At 43.3% G+C, this 18,350-nt stretch overlaps 3 protein-coding genes across 20 annotated transcripts in view; 2 read left to right on the top strand and 1 right to left on the bottom strand.

The window, feature by feature from the left end:
• LOC309353598 (prostatic acid phosphatase-like) overlaps positions 1-674 on the top strand; it is a 220,537-nt gene extending 219,863 nt beyond the window's left edge. For all 15 annotated transcript variants that reach the window (XM_081883026.1, XM_081883025.1, XM_081883016.1 and 12 more), the window contains exon 11: positions 465-674. The gene's annotated coding sequence lies outside the window, so the exon portion shown is untranslated. The remainder of the gene's footprint in view (positions 1-464) is intronic.
• A 1,941-nt stretch (positions 675-2,615) lies between these two features.
• NPHP3 (nephrocystin 3) overlaps positions 2,616-18,350 on the bottom strand; it is a 227,965-nt gene continuing 212,230 nt past the window's right edge. For both annotated transcript variants that reach the window (XM_081882914.1, XM_081882915.1), the window contains exon 29: positions 2,616-2,698. The gene's annotated coding sequence lies outside the window, so the exon portion shown is untranslated. The remainder of the gene's footprint in view (positions 2,699-18,350) is intronic.
• On the top strand, positions 5,902-18,318 carry LOC309353602 (prostatic acid phosphatase-like). 3 transcript variants are annotated; one of them, XM_081883040.1, is made up of 12 exons: positions 5,902-6,305; positions 7,709-7,804; positions 9,182-9,268; positions 9,977-10,129; positions 11,273-11,374; positions 12,324-12,428; positions 13,781-13,913; positions 14,442-14,524; positions 15,261-15,308; positions 15,602-15,660; positions 17,175-17,356; positions 18,138-18,318. In XM_081883040.1, the coding sequence occupies exons 1-11, from the start codon at positions 6,198-6,200 to the stop codon at positions 17,329-17,331; spliced, it is 1,131 nt and encodes a 376-aa protein (XP_081739166.1). In that variant the 5' UTR covers positions 5,902-6,197; the 3' UTR covers positions 17,332-17,356; positions 18,138-18,318. The 3 variants fall into 3 exon arrangements, with proteins under 3 accessions (XP_081739166.1, XP_081739168.1, XP_081739167.1); XM_081883042.1 differs by having other exon boundaries at positions 7,709-7,832; XM_081883041.1 differs by lacking the exon at positions 15,261-15,308 and having other exon boundaries at positions 15,554-15,660.

Raw genomic sequence — 18,350 nt, 5'->3', positions numbered from 1 at the left:
GCCTCGGCCCAGTATACCTGAAGGAATGTCTCCACCGCTATCGTTCACTAAGGTCCAGCTCTAAGGGCCTTCTGGCAGTTCCCTCACTGCAAGAAGTGAGGTTACAGGAAACCAGGCAGAGAGCCTTCTCGGTAGTGGCGCCCACCCTGTGGAATGCCCTCCCATCACATGTCAAGGAAATAAACATTTATCTGACTTTGAGAAGAGACGTTAAGGCAACCTTGTATAGGGATGTTTTTAGCATATGACGTCCTCCTGCGTTTTTATATTTTTTGGAAAGCCACCCAGAGTGGCCAGGACAACCCAGTCATATGGACAGGGTACAAATATTATTATTATACAGGTACACAGATGTATAGATAACTTGTAATAACTATATGTGTATTTCCCAAAAATATATTTCTAAATGATGGCAGTGTTGTTCACCTTTTGACATGTTGCTATTGTCTCTCGTCTTCTACCAGGGTGAAAAGTAAAATCAAAGAAAAGGCAAATGAGAAAATTAACATCCCCCGGAAGGAAAGCGGACAGCAAATAAGTTGTAGGACACCAGAAACACTGCGTGACTGTTGATGCTTTCGTGTGATTCTCATTATTAGGATTTTCATCTTCTCAAAAATTGTTATGATCAAATAAATATCAAGCAAATAGATTCAAAAATTCACTTGAACAAACACTGCCGTCTGCCGCATCATTTACAAGTTAACGTGTGTCTATATACTAAATCTAATGACGGGAGGGGGGGCAGGTAACAAAAGCCTGGGGAGAGAGCAGCAATTGATTTTGCAACCTTATTGACAATATTTTTTAAATACTGATTTTTTTAAAAAAAGTTCAAATGTGCAACTTAGCTTCATATTCTATTTTTAGAAGTCCATTTATCAAAAATGGTTAACATATTTTGGACATACTCATATTCTTCAAATACAACTATTATATAAATGTGAAACTGAGCACTTGTACAGTTCCCATTCATTTCAATGGGTGTTAGGACTTTTGAAGTCCCTGCTCCCATACAAGGTGTACAAGTTTTCTAGCTCCCTCCTCCCTGTTGCCAAATCAGATGAAAAAGAAACATAGGAATGTTTTGTCCTGCAGAGCATTTGCCTTTGAAGCTTCCTACTCAACTGAAACTGGCAGGTGTTCCATCAACATCAGTGTCACCTTGTCCTTTAGATTTGTATTTTGCTTAATGCTGGTAACCTTGAACTTGTTTGTGCCTTTAACCTGCATTTTCCAAATTATTGACACCCTTAAATTTATTAATGTTGTCAAAGCATTTAGACTCTGTTGCGTTATGGTAAATAATACAAATAATTCAGATTCTATATTCCCAAAGTCAAGGATGACACAGCTATTAAAGATGTCCTTTCCTTCTCTGTTAGCTTTTGTTTATGTGACTGTTTCTTCCCTTTCACCTCCCTTTAGAGTTCTCAAACAGTAGATATATATCCACATATCTATATCTTTATCTAGATATATAAACACACACACACAATGTGTACATTTACCTGTAATGGGTTAAACAATGAAAGGGCAGTTAATCATCTTAAGATCTACAAGTGCTCATCAAATCATATTGTGCTCTATAAGTAATTTCCCGACTTCTTCTGAAACAGTGGTTATCAGGCCATAAAAAATGGCTGAAAGCAAAGCATGCAGAACAAATGTATATAGTGAATGGTTATTCCAAATCATTCCAAACTGATGAAACAGATTGTAAAAAAACAACAACATGTTAAACACTAGATGCCATTATTTACAATATCTGACTACGGTCAAATGAAGATGTTCCCACAGAACTTTACTCCAGAATTTCCACTTCCCCCCACTCGTGTTTTATGGGGATGTTATATTAAACATTAAAGGCATTAAAGGGACATTAAAGGGAGTGGGTAGCATTGTGTCCTAAACCACTGAGTCTCTTGGGTCTGCTGATCAGAAGGTTGATGGTTTGAATCTCCGCGATGGGGAGAGCTCCTGTAATGGTTCTAGGGGTTGCTCATGCGTAAGTGGGCACCACGCCTGGCTGGGCTACCTGGGTGAACCCTTTCTGTCCGGACAGCCACTCACCCGTGGCTGTCTCAATCGCTGGGAGAATCCGTCAGTGGGCGTTTCTTGAACTTCTTCCAGCAAAGAAGCTCTTTGACGCCTAGTCTCCGCCTACTCTCCCTGCGCGGAAGCCTTCTGCGCAGGGAGGGTGTGGGCAGCGGAGGACCTGTGCTTTCCCCGCTGGTCTCCAGTGAGGAGTCATGGAGCCACCTCGCCGATTCCCCCATCTGCCCCCCTTCTCCACTGGGGCTACGCTGATTTCCTTTCCCAGAATATGGGCTGCTTCTCTCCCTCCCGGGACGCTCTCTGGAATCCCTCTGGAGCCCTCCCCCTCCCTCTGGCTCCGATGGCAGTTCCCTGACAGCTCCTATTGCTCTGTCCCAGCTCCTGCCAAACTAGCAGTTCAAAAGCACTCCAGTGCAAGTAGATAAACAGGTACCGCTGCAGCGGGAAGGTAAACGGCGTTTCCGTGCGCTGTGGTTTCCGTCACGGTGTCCCGTTGTGCCAGAAGTGGTTTAGTCCTGCTGGCCACGTGACCCGCAAAGCTGTCTATGGGCAAATGCCAGCTCCCTCGGCCTGAAAGCGAGATGAGCACCACACCCCATAGTCGCCTTTGACTGGACTTAACTGTCCAGGGGTCCTTTACCTTTACCTACACAACATTGTTCTTCTGTGCTTTTTCTGTGTTCCTATGGTCTCTTTCTAGAATTTGCCCAACCTGATTTTTTGGGAGATAGTGGAGTAGAACCGAACAGTATCATGATCTCCGCAGGTGTAGATCATTTTGGCACAGCGGTTCTGCCTTTCTGAAGGGGCGTAGCTTTGACACTTACACCTTAATCCAAACAAGTCAAAGGTGCTCCAGTTCAAGAGAACATATCTGAGAACACATTTGCTGTGGCAAAATCAGTCAGAGATACTAATGTTTACATGGTGGCAGCAGAATACCAGTAGCTGGGAGAATGTTTGAGGTTCTAGGAACCTAGAACTGGGGACCCTATAAGACAAATAGGGTTTAAGGGAACCTTTGCCAAGCAAAAGGAGATTCATGATTTGAATTAAAGTGCCCTCTTGCTCCTAAAGTGATGGACTTGGGCAGGGGAAGGTGCCCGTTTTCAGGTGCTTTGGGGGGCAGGCAAGCCCTGCCCTCACCTGCATGACATCAGGCATAGGGCGAGGGGCTTTGGTTTGCCCAAAACAGCTTCATGGGCCAAATGGGAAAGTCTGATGGGCTGAGAATAAATAATTAAGAAATCACCTCAGAAGCTGGTGGTCTCCTGCTTTGTCTCAGGGAACAGTCAATGGACTTTTAAACATAATTTAAAATAAACACCACAAATATAGAGAAATATTATAACCTCTATCACCCTCACAACCAGGCACACTCAGCTCTTGTCTTGCCATCCTTAAGGGAAAGGGAAAGGGACCCCTGACCATTAGGTCCAGTCATGGCCGACTCTGGGGTTGCGGCGCTCATCTCGCTTTATTGGCCGAGGGAGCCGGCGTACAGCTTCCGGGTCATGTGGCCAGCATGACTAAGCCGCTTGTGGAGAACCAGAGCAGCGCACGGAAACCCCATTTACCTTCCCGCCAGAGCGGTACCTATTTATCTACTTGAACTTTGACATGCTTTTGAACTGCTAGGTTGGCAGGAGCAGGGACCGAGCAATGGGAGCTCACCTCGTTGCGGGGATTCAAACTGCCAACCTTCTGATCAGCAAGTCCTAGGCTCTGTGGTTTAACCCACAGTGCCACCCACATCCTTGCCGTCCTTAGTTGCCCTGTATTAACTAAGGAGCATGATTGTGATTGTGACCATAATGGATGCCCATGTCCTTTCAAAAAAGCTCTCGTGAAGCTACCTCACCAAATACTCCTGAGTAAGCTTAGCAATCATGCAACCAGAGGAGAAGTCCTCTTTGGATCAGGAATCTGTTAAACAGCAGTGTTACGGGTGAGCAGTGAGGTGGCAAGATCAGAAGAATCTTTATTTGCATTAGCCATTGCAATAAAATAAAATATAATGTACTGAAGATAGAGGTAAAAACCATGGTCTTAGTGGTGGGCTCTGAGCCTCAGGGAGCAACACTGGTCTGGGCGCTTGGCAGTAGGGGCATCCCCAGGTCAGCCGCTTAGAATGGCGGGAGTTCCCACTAGCTGTAATTTGAATTTTGGCCAGTCATTTTGAATACTGTGTACAAAAACCTCACAAAGGGTATTGCAGAGTTGGAAGGGGTTCAGAATAGGGCAACCAAAATAATCAAGTGACTCACCTCTGAAGAAAGTTTTTAGTATAGCGAAAAGGTGACTGAGAGGTAACATGAGAGAAGTTTATAAAATTATTCATTGCATAGATATAGTGGCTAGGGAACAGTTTCTCCATCACTCTCTCTCCTAACAGTAGAACTCATGGACATCCAATGGAGATTAATGCTGGAATAATCCAGACAGATATGCGAAAGTACATCTGGAGATGCAATGAGGTTCAGGGTTTTGTTGTTGTTTAGTCGTTTAGTCGTGTCCGACTCTTCGTGACCCCATGGACCAGAGCACGCCAGGCACTCCTGTCTTCCACTGCCTCCTGCAGTTTGGTCAGACTCATGCTGGTAGCTTCGATAACACTGTCCAACCATCTCATCCTCTGTCATCCCCTTCTCCTTGTGCCCTCCATCTTTCCCAACATCAGGGTCTTTTCCAGGGAGTCTTCTCTTCTCATGAGGTGGCCAAAGTATTGGAGCCTCAGCTTCAGGATCTGTCCTTCCAGGGAGAACTCAGGGCGTTCTATCATATGCAGTGGGCTTGTAAATGGGTAAAAGAGTACTGGGGAATAATTTATAATGACCTGAAAAAAATGTTTTAAAGTACTCCCCCTCCCCCCCAAAAAACCAGAGTCCTTTTTGTTGGAGATAATTCAGATGGAAATTCCCAGGTGTCAGATTCCCAGACGTTATTTATGTATGCCACTACTGCAACCCATGTTTTGTTAGCCCAAAAATGGAAAACGAGCGAGGTCCCAACCAAAGAAGAGCGGCTACTTAAACTGATGAAATATATGCAGCCAGTAGACTTAACATATAGAACAAGAGAACATACATTTAAAGAAGATTGGAAAATGTTTATTGAATATCTGGGTGAAAATTGTGTATACTTAGAAACACTGGTAGCATTAAGATAAATTCAACAGTCTAAATAAGTTTTGATGGATGTAACAATGGAATATTCAGTGGTTTAGGTTATGCAGGGATGTATGGCATGCAAACTGAACCACGGAAGGAGAAGAAGGGGTTCCCATAGGAGGCAGTCATGACAACTTAGATGTCTGAGTTCAATTTCTGCAAAGGGTTAATGCCATTATGGCCCACTGGTGGTTGTTTCCCCTTGGCAATAAACTTTTTAACATTCTCTTGTTCAATGAGCCCTTAATCTATGGAGCTAATGGTATTGTGTTGTGCTGATGTCCTCCTTGATTGACCATGCTGTGGAACCTTAATGTCCATGATTATTTGCCCATGTGAATACTTCAAGTGAGACTGTGAGATTCTATGCATAGCTATCTATGCAGAATATCTTATCGATACGCTTGGTCTATGGTTGCTCCCATCACTTTCATATCTGTACCTCGGTCCTGGATGACTTATTACGCGCACTAGCAACCAGGAACAGCCAATATGGCAGAGCACTGGTGTATTGCTGCCTGCCTAGCCATTAGCAGAGACTAGAGTGTCCTTCCTTTTGGAGAAGAATCATGGGGCACAGCCTCCGGGCATCTGTTGGGTGGCGAGTGTGGTCCTCCAGCCCTACAGAATTTGACCCCTCCTCCTCTGCCTGATGTTCTTCCTGGAAGTCTGAGACTGCAACCTCCCCATTATCTTTAGTTCCCTGCCCATAAGAAGAGACCTAAGTGTCCTTGCTTTTGGAGAAAAACCATGGGGCACAGCCTCCAGGCAAGTGTGGTCCTCCAGTCCTACACAATTTGGCATTTCCTTTTCAGTCCTTGACTATATTACAAAAATACATAAATCAGTAGCCTTCAAGTTAAACTCCAGGATCAAATTTACAGAGAGTCTCCACCCCTTGATTTGTTCTTTATAAAACACAACTTTCCCCCTTTCCACCTTCACTAACGGGGAGTAACGGGGTCAGTGATGCATCTGTGGCACGGTTTCAATAGTTGTGGCTTCGCCTTCTTCATCCTGTTCTTGGGTCTGCTTCTCCCAAGTATCACAGGAAGGGAACTGAAGTATGTTGTATTGGTAAGCATGAGGTCTTCTTTTCATTGCTAACAATGACCTTGACAGTGTAGATCTTTGCAGTTCTTCTTTCTAAATTATGTTCCTGTGAATAATTTTATGCATTTTAATATGCTAAGTAGAATTTTTTTTTCAGGTTTCTGAAATTTCTGAGCTTTTTCTCTTCCCTCCCCCTTAAAAAAGACCACTAGGAATATCCCACCCCTACCCCCTATTTCTAACCATATTTTGTAGTTGCCAACCTTCCATTATTACCATCCCCACAATGCCTTTGATGAATGATGCTAGAGAGAGATGAATATTCCATACTTCTAAGTACCACCACACACAAAAAACATTGTTTAAAGGACAGGTTATAAAATGTCTAAACAAGCAAGCAAGTATACAAACCGGAGCTTGAACAACAATTGTCTAATTCAATTTAAACTCTTGATTTTTCTAGTCAGCTTTATGGAGAACACACAATGGGCTTTTAAGTGTTCAGTGCATACAATATTTCTCTTGACATCTGAATGTCAATGCCCAACAGTCAGCAGATTTTGCAATGCATGTTTTCTGAATATGAGAAAATGTTATATTCCCCTTTTTGCTTCCTTTTTCCAACTGTACAGCACTAAAGTTGCATGCAAACTATCACTTATTCTTTGCAGTATACAACAGTATTATTGACAGTCTTCCTTTTGTAGATACCCACCCTCAAAGTCTGTTAGCTCTAGAACAGGGCTTCCCAAACTGTGGTCCATGCCCTTCCTTCAGGTGGTCTGCAACATGTCCTCATGAAGTATTCATAATGATTTTGAATACTTACTTTCTTTCTTCCATTTTTTTCAGTTTGAATTATATGAAATGCAAAGTGTAGTACAATAAGATATAAGACATGACAAAGCACTAAAAATATAATTAAAAATTATACAGCACAGAGCAGATTGCAAGCACTACAGTAGTTAATAAAAACCATTCAGTGGTCCACCAAGACCATCAGCAGTTTTCAAATGGTCCAGGAGAAACCACTGCTCTAGAAATTCCTGACGTACATTGTGTTCTCCTCTCAAAAGGACAAAAACTAAATTCAAAATACAGCTGTATTAGCGAATCCCCTTCAACCTCTCAGCCCTGCACAGAATTGCTGAGGCACAGGACCGTTAGGAGATATTCTGGCAGCTTTTTCCTAGTGCATTTCTCTGATAGACGAAGGCTATAATATTATAGCCACTTACTTAAAAAGCAGGACCTACTGAAGTCAAGTCATTGGGACTTCTGAGTAGACAGGCATGAGGTAATGTTGTGAGAGGGTTCTGTGCTTCACATTTAGAGCGGCAGCAGGACAGCTAATATTTCATTCTGATAGATTGCATCCAATTCTATTTTCTATGAAAACTAATGCAATCTTCAAAACATTTCACCAGGTTTACCGGCATGGCGACAGAAGCCCTCTTTCAACTTTTCCCACTAATGTGGTCAACGAAGATGTCTGGCCACAAGGATATGGACAGCTCACAACGGTCTGATAATGCTCTAAGAAATGAAAACGTATTTTGTTGATCTGTTTGCCTTTATATAATACTCATCAAGATACTAATTATTAGTTTTATTATTTTATTTAACAGAATGGCTATACTGCTCAAACGTCCAAATCTCTACAAAGCTTCTGAAACTTCTGAAACGTTGTTATTTATTATTTCAGGCTCCAATAATAGCAATGCCCATTTCAGTACAATGTACACAAACAGTAATATAATTTATGTATGGTCCACTAACCCAAATTACAGAATGTTAACTACATAAATTTATTTTTTTAAAAAAAACAACAAAGAGCAATCATAGTCTAAGGTCAATTGTAGCATTTAGAAATTTTGCAACGTTCTAATCTTTTGCTGGGTGGCACTGTGGGTAAAACCTCAGCGCCTAGGACTTGCCGATCGTCAGGTCGGCGGTTCGAATCCCCGTGGTGGGGTGCGCTCCCCTTGCTCAGTCCCAGCACCTGCCAACCTAGCAGTTCGAAAGCACCTCCGGGTGCAAGTAGATAAATAGGGACCGCTTACTAGCGGGAAGGTAAACGGCGTTTCCATGTGCTGCACTGGCTCGTCAGATGCAGCTTGTCACGCTGGCCACGTGACCCGGAAGTGTCTTCGGACAGCGCTGGCCCCCGTCCTCTTAAGCGAGATGGGCGCGCAACCCCAGAGTCGGACACGACTGGCCCGTACGGGCAGGGGTACCTTTCCTTTACCTAATCTTTTGCTGCTGTTGAGCATGGGTTCCACCTTCCTCACCCCAAACTGAGTCCTTAGAAACGACACTTCCTCATGAGGTAGTGTTGTTCCAAGAATATTGCTGTGGGCAAGAAGGGAAAAGCCATGCATCAAGCAGGATGTGGAATGGCAACAAAACATTGTTTAGAAGAAGAAAACCTGATGCCACCATCATAAGCCCCCGCTCAACGAAGAGCAGTGAACATTTTACTCCCAGGCTACAGAAGTTGCCAAAATGCAGCTCCCACTACCATAGTCCCCAGTTTGGGCTGTGAATGTAAATGGCGTTCATAACCCAGCTCTAGAACAATGCCAGTGATCTGAGAGCTACAGCCATATCAGCACACATCCATAACTTGTAACAGAATCTGGTCCAGCCTCTTTTTTCAGTCTTGGAGACCTGCCACAAATCTAGATGTTAACCTTGTTCTCCTGGTGCTGCGGAAAGGAACAGGCCAAAATTCAGAGCTTAGCTTTTTCATGATGATGTAATGTACACCCAACACCGCGAGCCTAGAATACACAAAGTGTTCCTTTATCCGTTGAAATAGTCAGAAGTAGCTTGGAGGGGACGGTAAATTGCATCAATGAGTTTTACATGCATACTTTTCCTTTTCCTTTTCCCCACAGCGTGGAATGCAGCAGCAATACTCGTTGGGTCAACTCATAAAGGAGAGATATAGGGACTTCTTAAGTGATGAATACAAGCGAAAGGAAGCAAGTATTGGAACTAACTTCCCCGTTTTCTCAGCAATAACATTTATACTAATATAATGTTAGGGTCAAACTATGATGATGATAATAATAATAATAATAATAATAATAATAATAATAATAATTTTATTTATATCCTGCCCTCCCCAGCCGAAGCCGGGCTCAGAGCGGCTAACCACAGTAAAAGTAACACAGTTTACATAAAATCACAATCAATTAATTGAAATACATTCTAAAATCAATTCATTCTAAAATGCCGCTTAGCTATGGATGAGTTTCCCCATGCTTGTTGGATTGGGACAAGCAAATAGAAGCAGAAGTGTAGTGATTTCCACCATGTGTTCAAAATTTACTCATAATTGTAATCCCCACAAGCCTAGCAGCATCCGCGGTGACTTTCCATCGCCAACCTTTCCCCTCCTTACAATGGCTACTATGATCATTGCAGCAGAGAGGGCGAGAAAAGGTGAAAGACCCTGTCTTTCCTTTCCCGTGTCCTCCTGGTTCTGTCCCTCCCCTCCCACTGGATTTCCAGTTAGGAGCTGGGGCACAGACAGAAAAAGAAGACAGCAGTCACCAGAACAGCAACCCTGAAAGTGGGTTGGTGTGGGTATACAAGTTAGATCTAAACCTCCCCCTGTGGAAAACAACCATCTAGGATCAAAACAACAATACCATCCTGAGCCACTCTTTCATTTTTTCCCTTCTCAGATTTATGTCCGAAGTACAGATTATGATCGAACCATTATGAGTGCTCAAGCCAATCTGGCCGGACTCTTTCCTCCTAAAGAAAACCAAATCTGGAACAAAAAGATCGCTTGGCAACCAGTTCCAGTTCATACTGTGCCACGTTCAGAGGAAAGGGTAAGGAAATGTGTGGTATTTTTAACCTTTTCTACTCCCAGTTCAATGGAAACATGGCAACCTGAGAGGTGAATATTTCACTTAAATATAGAGATAAATAGAGATAAGAGAGAGAGAAGTCTTGGAGTTATAATGCAGCGTTAGAGCTTCTATTTGCAAAAACCAGCTGTAAAGGTAAAGGGACCCCTGACCATTAGGTCCAGTCGTGATCAACTCTGGGGTTGCGGCGCTCATCTCGCTTTATTGGCCGAGGGAGCCGGCGTACAGCTTCCAGGTCATGTGGCCAGCATGACTAAGCCGCTTCTGGCGAACCAGAGCAGCAAACGGAAACACCGTTTACCTTCCCGCCGGAGCGGTACCTATTTATCTACTTGCACTTTGACGTGCTTTCGAACTGCTAGTTGGCAGGAGCTGGGACCAAACAACGGGAGCTCACCCCGTCACGGGGATTCGAACTGCCGACCTTCTGACTGGCAAGTCCTAGGCTCTGTGGTTTAACCCACAGCGCCACCCACGTCCCACCAAGGGCCCATGGACCAAGGCCATGGGCATGGGGAAGGTAGTCTGTGACGGCACTTGGAGCTTAAATGCACCAGCAGAAGTTGCAGTGTGCATTAAGACCCCTACTCGGAGGGGCACACTTGACCCTTGCTGCAGTCACACTCTGAGTATGGAAGATAAGAAAGTGAAATTTCTTGTAGGAAATATTTGTTGGATACCACAGATCCTAGGTGCAGCTGAGGTAAATGTACAAAGAACCATGCTTGCTCTTCCATCTCTGCAGTAGAGCGAGAAAGGAAAAATAACTCCTTTCAATGGTGGGGTGAAGAAGGAGGAAGTGAGGTCAGCAGCCCTGAGAGTATCAGTCTGAAGAAAGGTCAGCACTGAAAGTCTAGCAAGCATGGAGGCTCTCCTTTCTATCTCCATGCAAACCCACCAAGCCTTTAGCACAAGCCGCCCCTGACCAAGGCAACTTTTTGCAACAGAAAAAATGGGAGTTCTAATCACACACTACTGGCTGGTTGCTCTTCAAGCATCTTCCCACTAATAATCTGAATTTAGGATGGACATATGTATTATACACAGGCAGATGACAATATGAGGAGGTCTTTTTAGCTGATATGTTTCATTTCATTTCATTAGTTGTTGCATTATCCTGTTCGTGCTCCATGTCCAAAGTTCGGTCAGCTTCTAAAGGAAACTTTTGGATCCAAAACAGTCCAGGAAAAACTGAAAAGTCAAATGGTAAGAAATGGAAAGGGAAAATCCTATGGCTGCAATCCATGCGAGTAAATCCCACTGAAATCAATGGTGCTTACTTCTGAGTAGACATACCTCAGAATGTGCTGCAAATGTCTGATAAGACAGCCAAATGCCTTTTGTTTCTTGATGTGACGTCTATTTTTCCTCATTATAAATTTTCCTCATTATAAAGTTGACTGGAGCTCAACAAACCCACCATTCATATCCTATGTCTCCAAGGCAATCTAAATCTTTCCCATCTCACAGTCGAAATGACCATTGCATGGGTCAGCTGAAACCTGACTGGTCCAGAAAAATGGCAGTCAATTTTATTTCTGCTGCTGTCTTCAGGGGCCATTGAGCATACTCAAAAGCACTCTGCTTGCCTATTAACGTCTTTGTTATGTACTGAGTTGAATAGGATCCAAAATGCAGCAGTCTGATTGGTCCTAGAACAATAGGATTCAGAATGCAGCAGTCTGATTGGTCCTAGAACAATGCAGCAGTATGATGGGTCCGCAGGAGCCACCCTATCCAGCTCCAGGCGGAAGTGAATCCACAACCTGATTGGCCTACAGGAGAATCCTGGAATTAACTAATCACGTGCGGCCCATTTTGTAAATAATGTGTATAAAGCACATATTTGGAGGGAACTTTCATTCCTCACTACTATGAGCTGAATAAAGAGCATGAAATCCACACTCGACTCCAAGTATATTTCAGTCTTGTTTGCCAATAGCTTTCAAACCCCTTATGCTCCTTAAGATCAAGCTCTGAAAGCCCACCGTTTAATTCTGTCCTCTAAGACTGGGGGCTACTGCAGCACCCCCACATTATGGAACTGGCAGGGCAAAACTCTGCCCCATTAAAAAATGACAGTCACTGCAGGATCAGGCCCTACCATTCATTTGCACTTACTGGTTCATTAATCCTTCTGCTCTTTATCTTTCAGCCATTTCTAGGTCAATTAGCATCTAACCTGGGATACGATATGAAGGCTCTTCTGGATTTTAACAATCACAAACTCTGGAATGCGTATGATGCTTTACTTGTTCAGGTAATTTCTAGCAAACCTATGTGAAACTCATTCAGCCCCAACAAAAAAGACCAAGGGGTTTAGGACGAGGTCAGGTGGCACATGGCAGATAAAAGCCACACTTGTGGCAAGGTCATTGACGATCCTGCTTTCAATATTATTTGTGCTGGAGGCTGCTTTAACCATAGTAGCAGAAGCTGCAGTGGTCCAAGCTACTGTTTACATTGTGGATGAGGAACCATTTTCAGCTTCAGGGATACATTTCCATCTAGGAAACCTTCCAAGGTAGGACCACGTATCAGTGGTGGTTTTAGGAGGCAAGGTTGTGTAGAGCTATAAATGTACATTTTACCTTTGTGCGGTTCTCAACCTGTGGGTCCCCAGATGTTGTTGGACTACAACTCCCACCATCCCTGAGCTCTAGCCTTGCTAGCTAGGGGTGATGGAAGTTGTAGTTCAACGACATCAGGGGACCCACAGGTTGAGAAAGGCTGGTACACACACACAAAACCACACACACACCTCTCTATGCTCCATATAAGAGACATCATCAGAAATCAAAGACACATTTCAGCCAAGCTAAAACACCCCTTCAGTTAGGCAGAGGCCTATTCTCCCCCCACAAAAAGGGGAACTTCTAGACTGAGTTCATCAACCCAGTTGGGACTGTGGTTTTTTTTCTTTAACTGCCATAGACATGGGGCTGGGACGTAAAGGTATAGGTAAAGGTAAAGGTAAAGGTAAAGGTACCCCTGCCCGTACGGGCCAGTCGTATCCGACTCTAGGGTTGTGCGCCCATCTCACTTAAGAGGCAGGGGGCCAGCGCTGTCCGAAGACACTTCCGGGTTACGTGGCCAGTGTGACGAAGCTGCTCTGGTGAGCCAGCACCAGCGCAGCACACGGAAACGCCGTTTACCTTCCCGCTACAAAGCGGTACCTATTTATCTACTTGCACTTAGGGGTGCTTTCGAACTGCTAGGTGGGCAGGAGCTGGGACCGAACGACAAGAGCTCACCCTGCCGCGGGGATTCGAACCGCCGACCATACGATCAGCAAGTCCTAGGCACTGAGGTTTTACCCACAGCGCCACCCGCGTCCTACTGGGGCTGGGAGAGGAGACCTCAAAAACCTATGTAGTCTAATTCTAATCCTACAATTGTGGAAATTTATTTAGACCAAATCCCCTCTCATTGTAATATGGTTTTATTGGCTGGCTGTGAGCCATTTGGTGTGGGCCCCAATGTGGCATGGAATGGGTTTTCCTATATAGAAACATGAAGGTCTGTGAAAACAACAGAACAGATGAGAGTGAGAGAGCAAAGGCATGGCTGATAGATGAATCACCACCCGCTTTTATTTCTTTTCAACTGTAGAAAAAACATAAGCAGCCATTACCAGCCTGGGCTACTGACGAAGTCATGAACAATTTGAAAGATCTTTTGGCATTTTCCTTGAATGCAATGTTTGGGATACACGAAAGAGAAAAGAAATCACGACTACAAGGAGGTAAGAAAAAGCAAAACAAAGCCCGCATCTTTCTATATGGCATGCATATTATCTAAAGCAGGAGCAACTAACTTATCTTGGTTCAAGGGCTGCATTGAAGGCTGGACACTCAGAGAGACCAAGTACTGCAAGCCTCATGTGTAGACACAAAGGCTGGATTTAGACTCATTAAAAGAAACATTTCAGGAAAACGCATTATAAAGCTTATAGTGGGAAGTCACGTTGCCAAAGGGTCTAACTCTACAGCGCCATTGGTGTCCCAATGTTATAGTGCATTTAAAACCCTTCCTTCCTTTGCTAATGTAGCTGAGTCCAAAGTCACACTCCTATGTGTATATAGACCAACTCAGCACCCATATTGTATCCCCTTCAACTGTCCCAATTGAATTGGGAGTATTACTAGAATGTTAGAACTTCTCTGCATCAGCTTAAAAAAAACGTCTTTGCCAATTTGCCTTAACAATTGGTTAAAGATAAAAGGGCTTCTTGGTTTCACCAGCATTTGTATTCCTTTCCATCACCATTAAGGTCTCCTTGTGAAAGATATTTTGAATAAGACGACAGAGGCTACTGAGTCCACTGATGGAAGAAAAATGTTAATGTATTCAGCCGTAAGTATGAACATTTTAAATTGACCAAACATTCTGTAGCTCGCATTCTCCTGCTACTTTTTGGCTCCCCTCTTGAAGCAGACTATTTGGAAATGTGATTTGTCTACTCAAGTAACATTATGCGCATCACATCTTTTAAAAACAGGGTTGAAAAACGGAGTGTCACTTTTTACTTTGAAGGGGAAACAGTTATGCTCTTGATGAGTCGCCCTACCCTCCTGGTCTGGATTGGGCCACATTCTGTACATTATCTTTGGGGGGCTGTAGGGAGAGATTTGGGTAGGAAAACTGCATAGCCCTCCAGCCCAAATCAGGGTCCCAACACAGCTCATGTTCCTGCAAAATAAAAGTAATTACAAAGAGAAAGAGAGAGAGATGATTGACATAAGGTTTCATCAATACTGAAGGCAGCCTCAGAGCTACAAATGTGAAGAAACTACATGTTAAAATACTAAATTAGCTGACTGTCTGGAACTAGCCTAAGGTCTTACATTCCCATTTTGTTACACATTTCATTCCCTTTAGTGCCTGCTTGGATTATTTGCAAGCATGATCCCTTTGCAATATCACACGTCCTAGAGACCATAATGAGGCCCTTGTCTAAAACGGCGTCTTTGAAACTAGCAGAGTCTGAGATAAGAACTCTCTTTCTATATATTCATATGTACACATATGTACACACACAAAAACTTCTGTCATAAAAGTTATAACGAATTCTTTTTTCTCCCTTTTATAGCATGGTACCACAATAGTTGCTCTCCAAGTAGCACTCAATGTTTTCAACGTAAAACTACCTCCATACGCGGCCTGTCTATTGGATAGGTTTGATCTTCTTGCAGTCCATGGGACTCTCAAGAGTCTCCTCTAGCACCATAATTCAAAAGCTTCAATTATTCGGCGATCAGCCTTCTTTATGGTTCAGCTCTCACTTCCATACATCACTACACATATGTACACATACACATATGTACACACCCCCAAAATTCTGTCATAAAAGTTATAAGGAATTCTTTTTTCTCCCTTTTATAGCATGATACCACAATAGTTGCTCTCCAAGTAGCACTCAATGTTTTCAAGGTAAAGCTACCTCCATACGCGGCCTGTCTATTTTTTGAGCTATATAAAGAAGACAGTGGGTAAATATGAACTCGTATATTCAATAATTATCAGTGATTTATTGGGTAAGCATCTGCAAATTCACTCATCTTCTCAAACACAGTATTTCTTCTCACAATTCCTGCACTGCTGAAATGGGTCAAAAATCAGTTGTGTTCCCTCTGCGTTTGAGCTTGACATCTGGCTGTTCAAAATGCTATTGAAAAATTATTTCATAGCTGAGTGGCTGAAGTGTGCATACCTTTGAAAGACAGAAAGGGGTTGAAAGGGTTGAGTCACACTTTGTGCCAAATCTACAATATTGATCATTGATGCAGAGCTGAGAAACCCCAATTAAATCATAATTACTTGAAACAGCAGGTTAGAATTGGGCAACAATGAAAAGGTGTCATGGGCCTCCCAAATGAAAGACTGAGAGATGCTCAAAAGAAGAGAGGTTGTCTACTCACTTTTTCCTAACTTTTCTCGATTATTAAAGAAAAACAAGACTAAATTCCACAAAATATCCAATTTCATGAAAGGATTTGTTAGACTACATCCAAAACAATAGTGCAATTCTAGTCACACTTAATGGGTCATAAGCCCCACTGGGACTCACCTCTGAGACAACATGTGTATGATTATGCCTGAACACACTTAATAGAGAAGAATCCCAACTGAACACAATGAAATTTACTTCTAAGCAACTATGCCCATAATTGCACTGCCTGAAGACTACATTCCTGGGTAGAATTGAACAAGGGCTGCCTGTAGGAATGAAATCCTTTGCAGGCTTAATTCAGAATCAACCCGATTGATATCTGCGGGACATATTTCTAAATATATGTGCATGAAATAAATTGAACAACCAGGCAGCTTGTGACAAAGGGCTGGTTTTGCTTCTTTAAGTAAATCCCATCAAGATGATTAGCATTCAGTCAAGAAAATCAGCAACTTGTCTTGAGCCTTCCGTGGTTAGCAATACAGAAGTCCACCCATCTTATCAGAAGAGTTCTCAGATCAGTTCTTATGAAATGGAAGTGAGGCCTGGGTGATATATGGCTGCATCTTGTAGAAATGACTTCTTCTTTCTTTGGCGATCACTCATAGCCGAGTAAGATTGTCTTACATAAACACGGTTTTAACAATGAATCCACAAGTGACTGGGGAGGCCAAATCTGGATCCACATGTCCTTCCACAGTGGGGACATTGGTTTCCAGGCGGGAACTGATCACGGTGTGGATTTGCCAAGTATGCCTTCTTCCTAGCATGTTTCTCCCTTGCGTCCTGAGTTCAAGTGTCTTCAAAGCCCATGACACCTTTGGTAAAGGCTGTTCTCCAACTGGAGCACCCGCAGGCCAGTGTTTCCCAGTTGTCAGTGTTTATACTTCATTTATTTAGATTTGCCTTGAGACAGTCTTTAAACCTCTTTTGTTGGCCACCAGCATTACGCTTTCCATTTTAAAGTTTGGAATAGAGTAGTTGCTTTGGAAGACGATCATCAGGCATCCGCACAACATAATGCTCTTAATGACCTACATTTCTTCTTTTCAGTGAGTTCACCATTGAGATGCACTATCGGGCCAAAAAAAACCATCCACCCCAAGCTCTTGTTTTGCCGGGCTGTGAAGCGGCTTGCCCCTTGCAGAAGTTTAAAGAACTGGTTTCTCCTGTCATACCAGAGGACTGGCAAGCAGAATGTAATCGTTAATGTAGGATGGCATCATAAATGAGAGGTAAGATAGGTAGCAGGGTTGATGCCAACACATATAAAACCGATGCATCAACATTCAGTTTCTCAGCTTGACCTTCCTCACAACACCCCTATGAGGTAGATGAGGATGAATGGCCCAAGGTCAAACAGTGCACTTCATGAGGCTACCTTTGACCGTGACTCGGAAACTGCAACTAATCCCGAATGTGGCAGCTAAATTGGTGTCTGGGAACGGCCGCAGGGACCATATAACACCAATCCTGAAAGACCCACGTTGGCTTCCAGTATGTTTCCGAGCACAATTCAAAATGTTGGTGCTGATCTTTAAAGCCCTAAACGGCCTCGGCCCAGTATACCTGAAGGAATGTCTCCACCGCCATCGTTCACTAAGGTCCAGCTCTAAGGGCCTTCTGGCAGTTCCCTCACTGCAAGAAGTGAGGTTACAGGGAACCAGGCAGAGAGCCTTCTCGGTAGTGGCGCCCACCCTGTGGAATGCCCTCCCATCACATGTCAAGGAAATAAACATTTATCTGACTTTGAGAAGAGACGTTAAGGCAACCTTGTATAGGGAAGTTTTTAGCATATGACGTCCTCCTGCGTTTTTATATTTTTTGGAAAGCCACCCAGAGTGGCCAGGACAACCCAGTCATATGGACAGGGTACAAATATTATTATTATACAGGTACACAGATGTATAGATAACTTGTAATAACTATATGTGTATTTCCCAAAAATATATTTCTAAATGATGGCAGTGTTGTTCACCTTTTGACATGTTGCTATTGTCTCTCGTCTTCTACCAGGGTGAAAAGTAAAATCAAAGAAAAGGCAAATGAGAAAATTAACATCCCCCGGAAGGAAAGCGGACAGCAAATAAGTTGTAGGACACCAGAAACACTGTGTGACTGTTGATGCTTTCGTGTGATTCTCATTATTAGGATTTTCATCTTCTCAAAAATTGTTATGATCAAATAAATATCAAGCAAATAGATTCAAAAATTGACTTGAACAAACAC

Source organism: Podarcis melisellensis (assembly GCF_964234715.1).
Source record: "Podarcis melisellensis genome assembly, chromosome: 12".
In the NCBI taxonomy this organism is placed as follows: domain Eukaryota; kingdom Metazoa; phylum Chordata; class Lepidosauria; order Squamata; family Lacertidae; genus Podarcis; species Podarcis melisellensis.
Note: the sequence above shows the minus strand (reverse complement) of the source record. Positions and strands in the feature narration are given on the sequence as shown.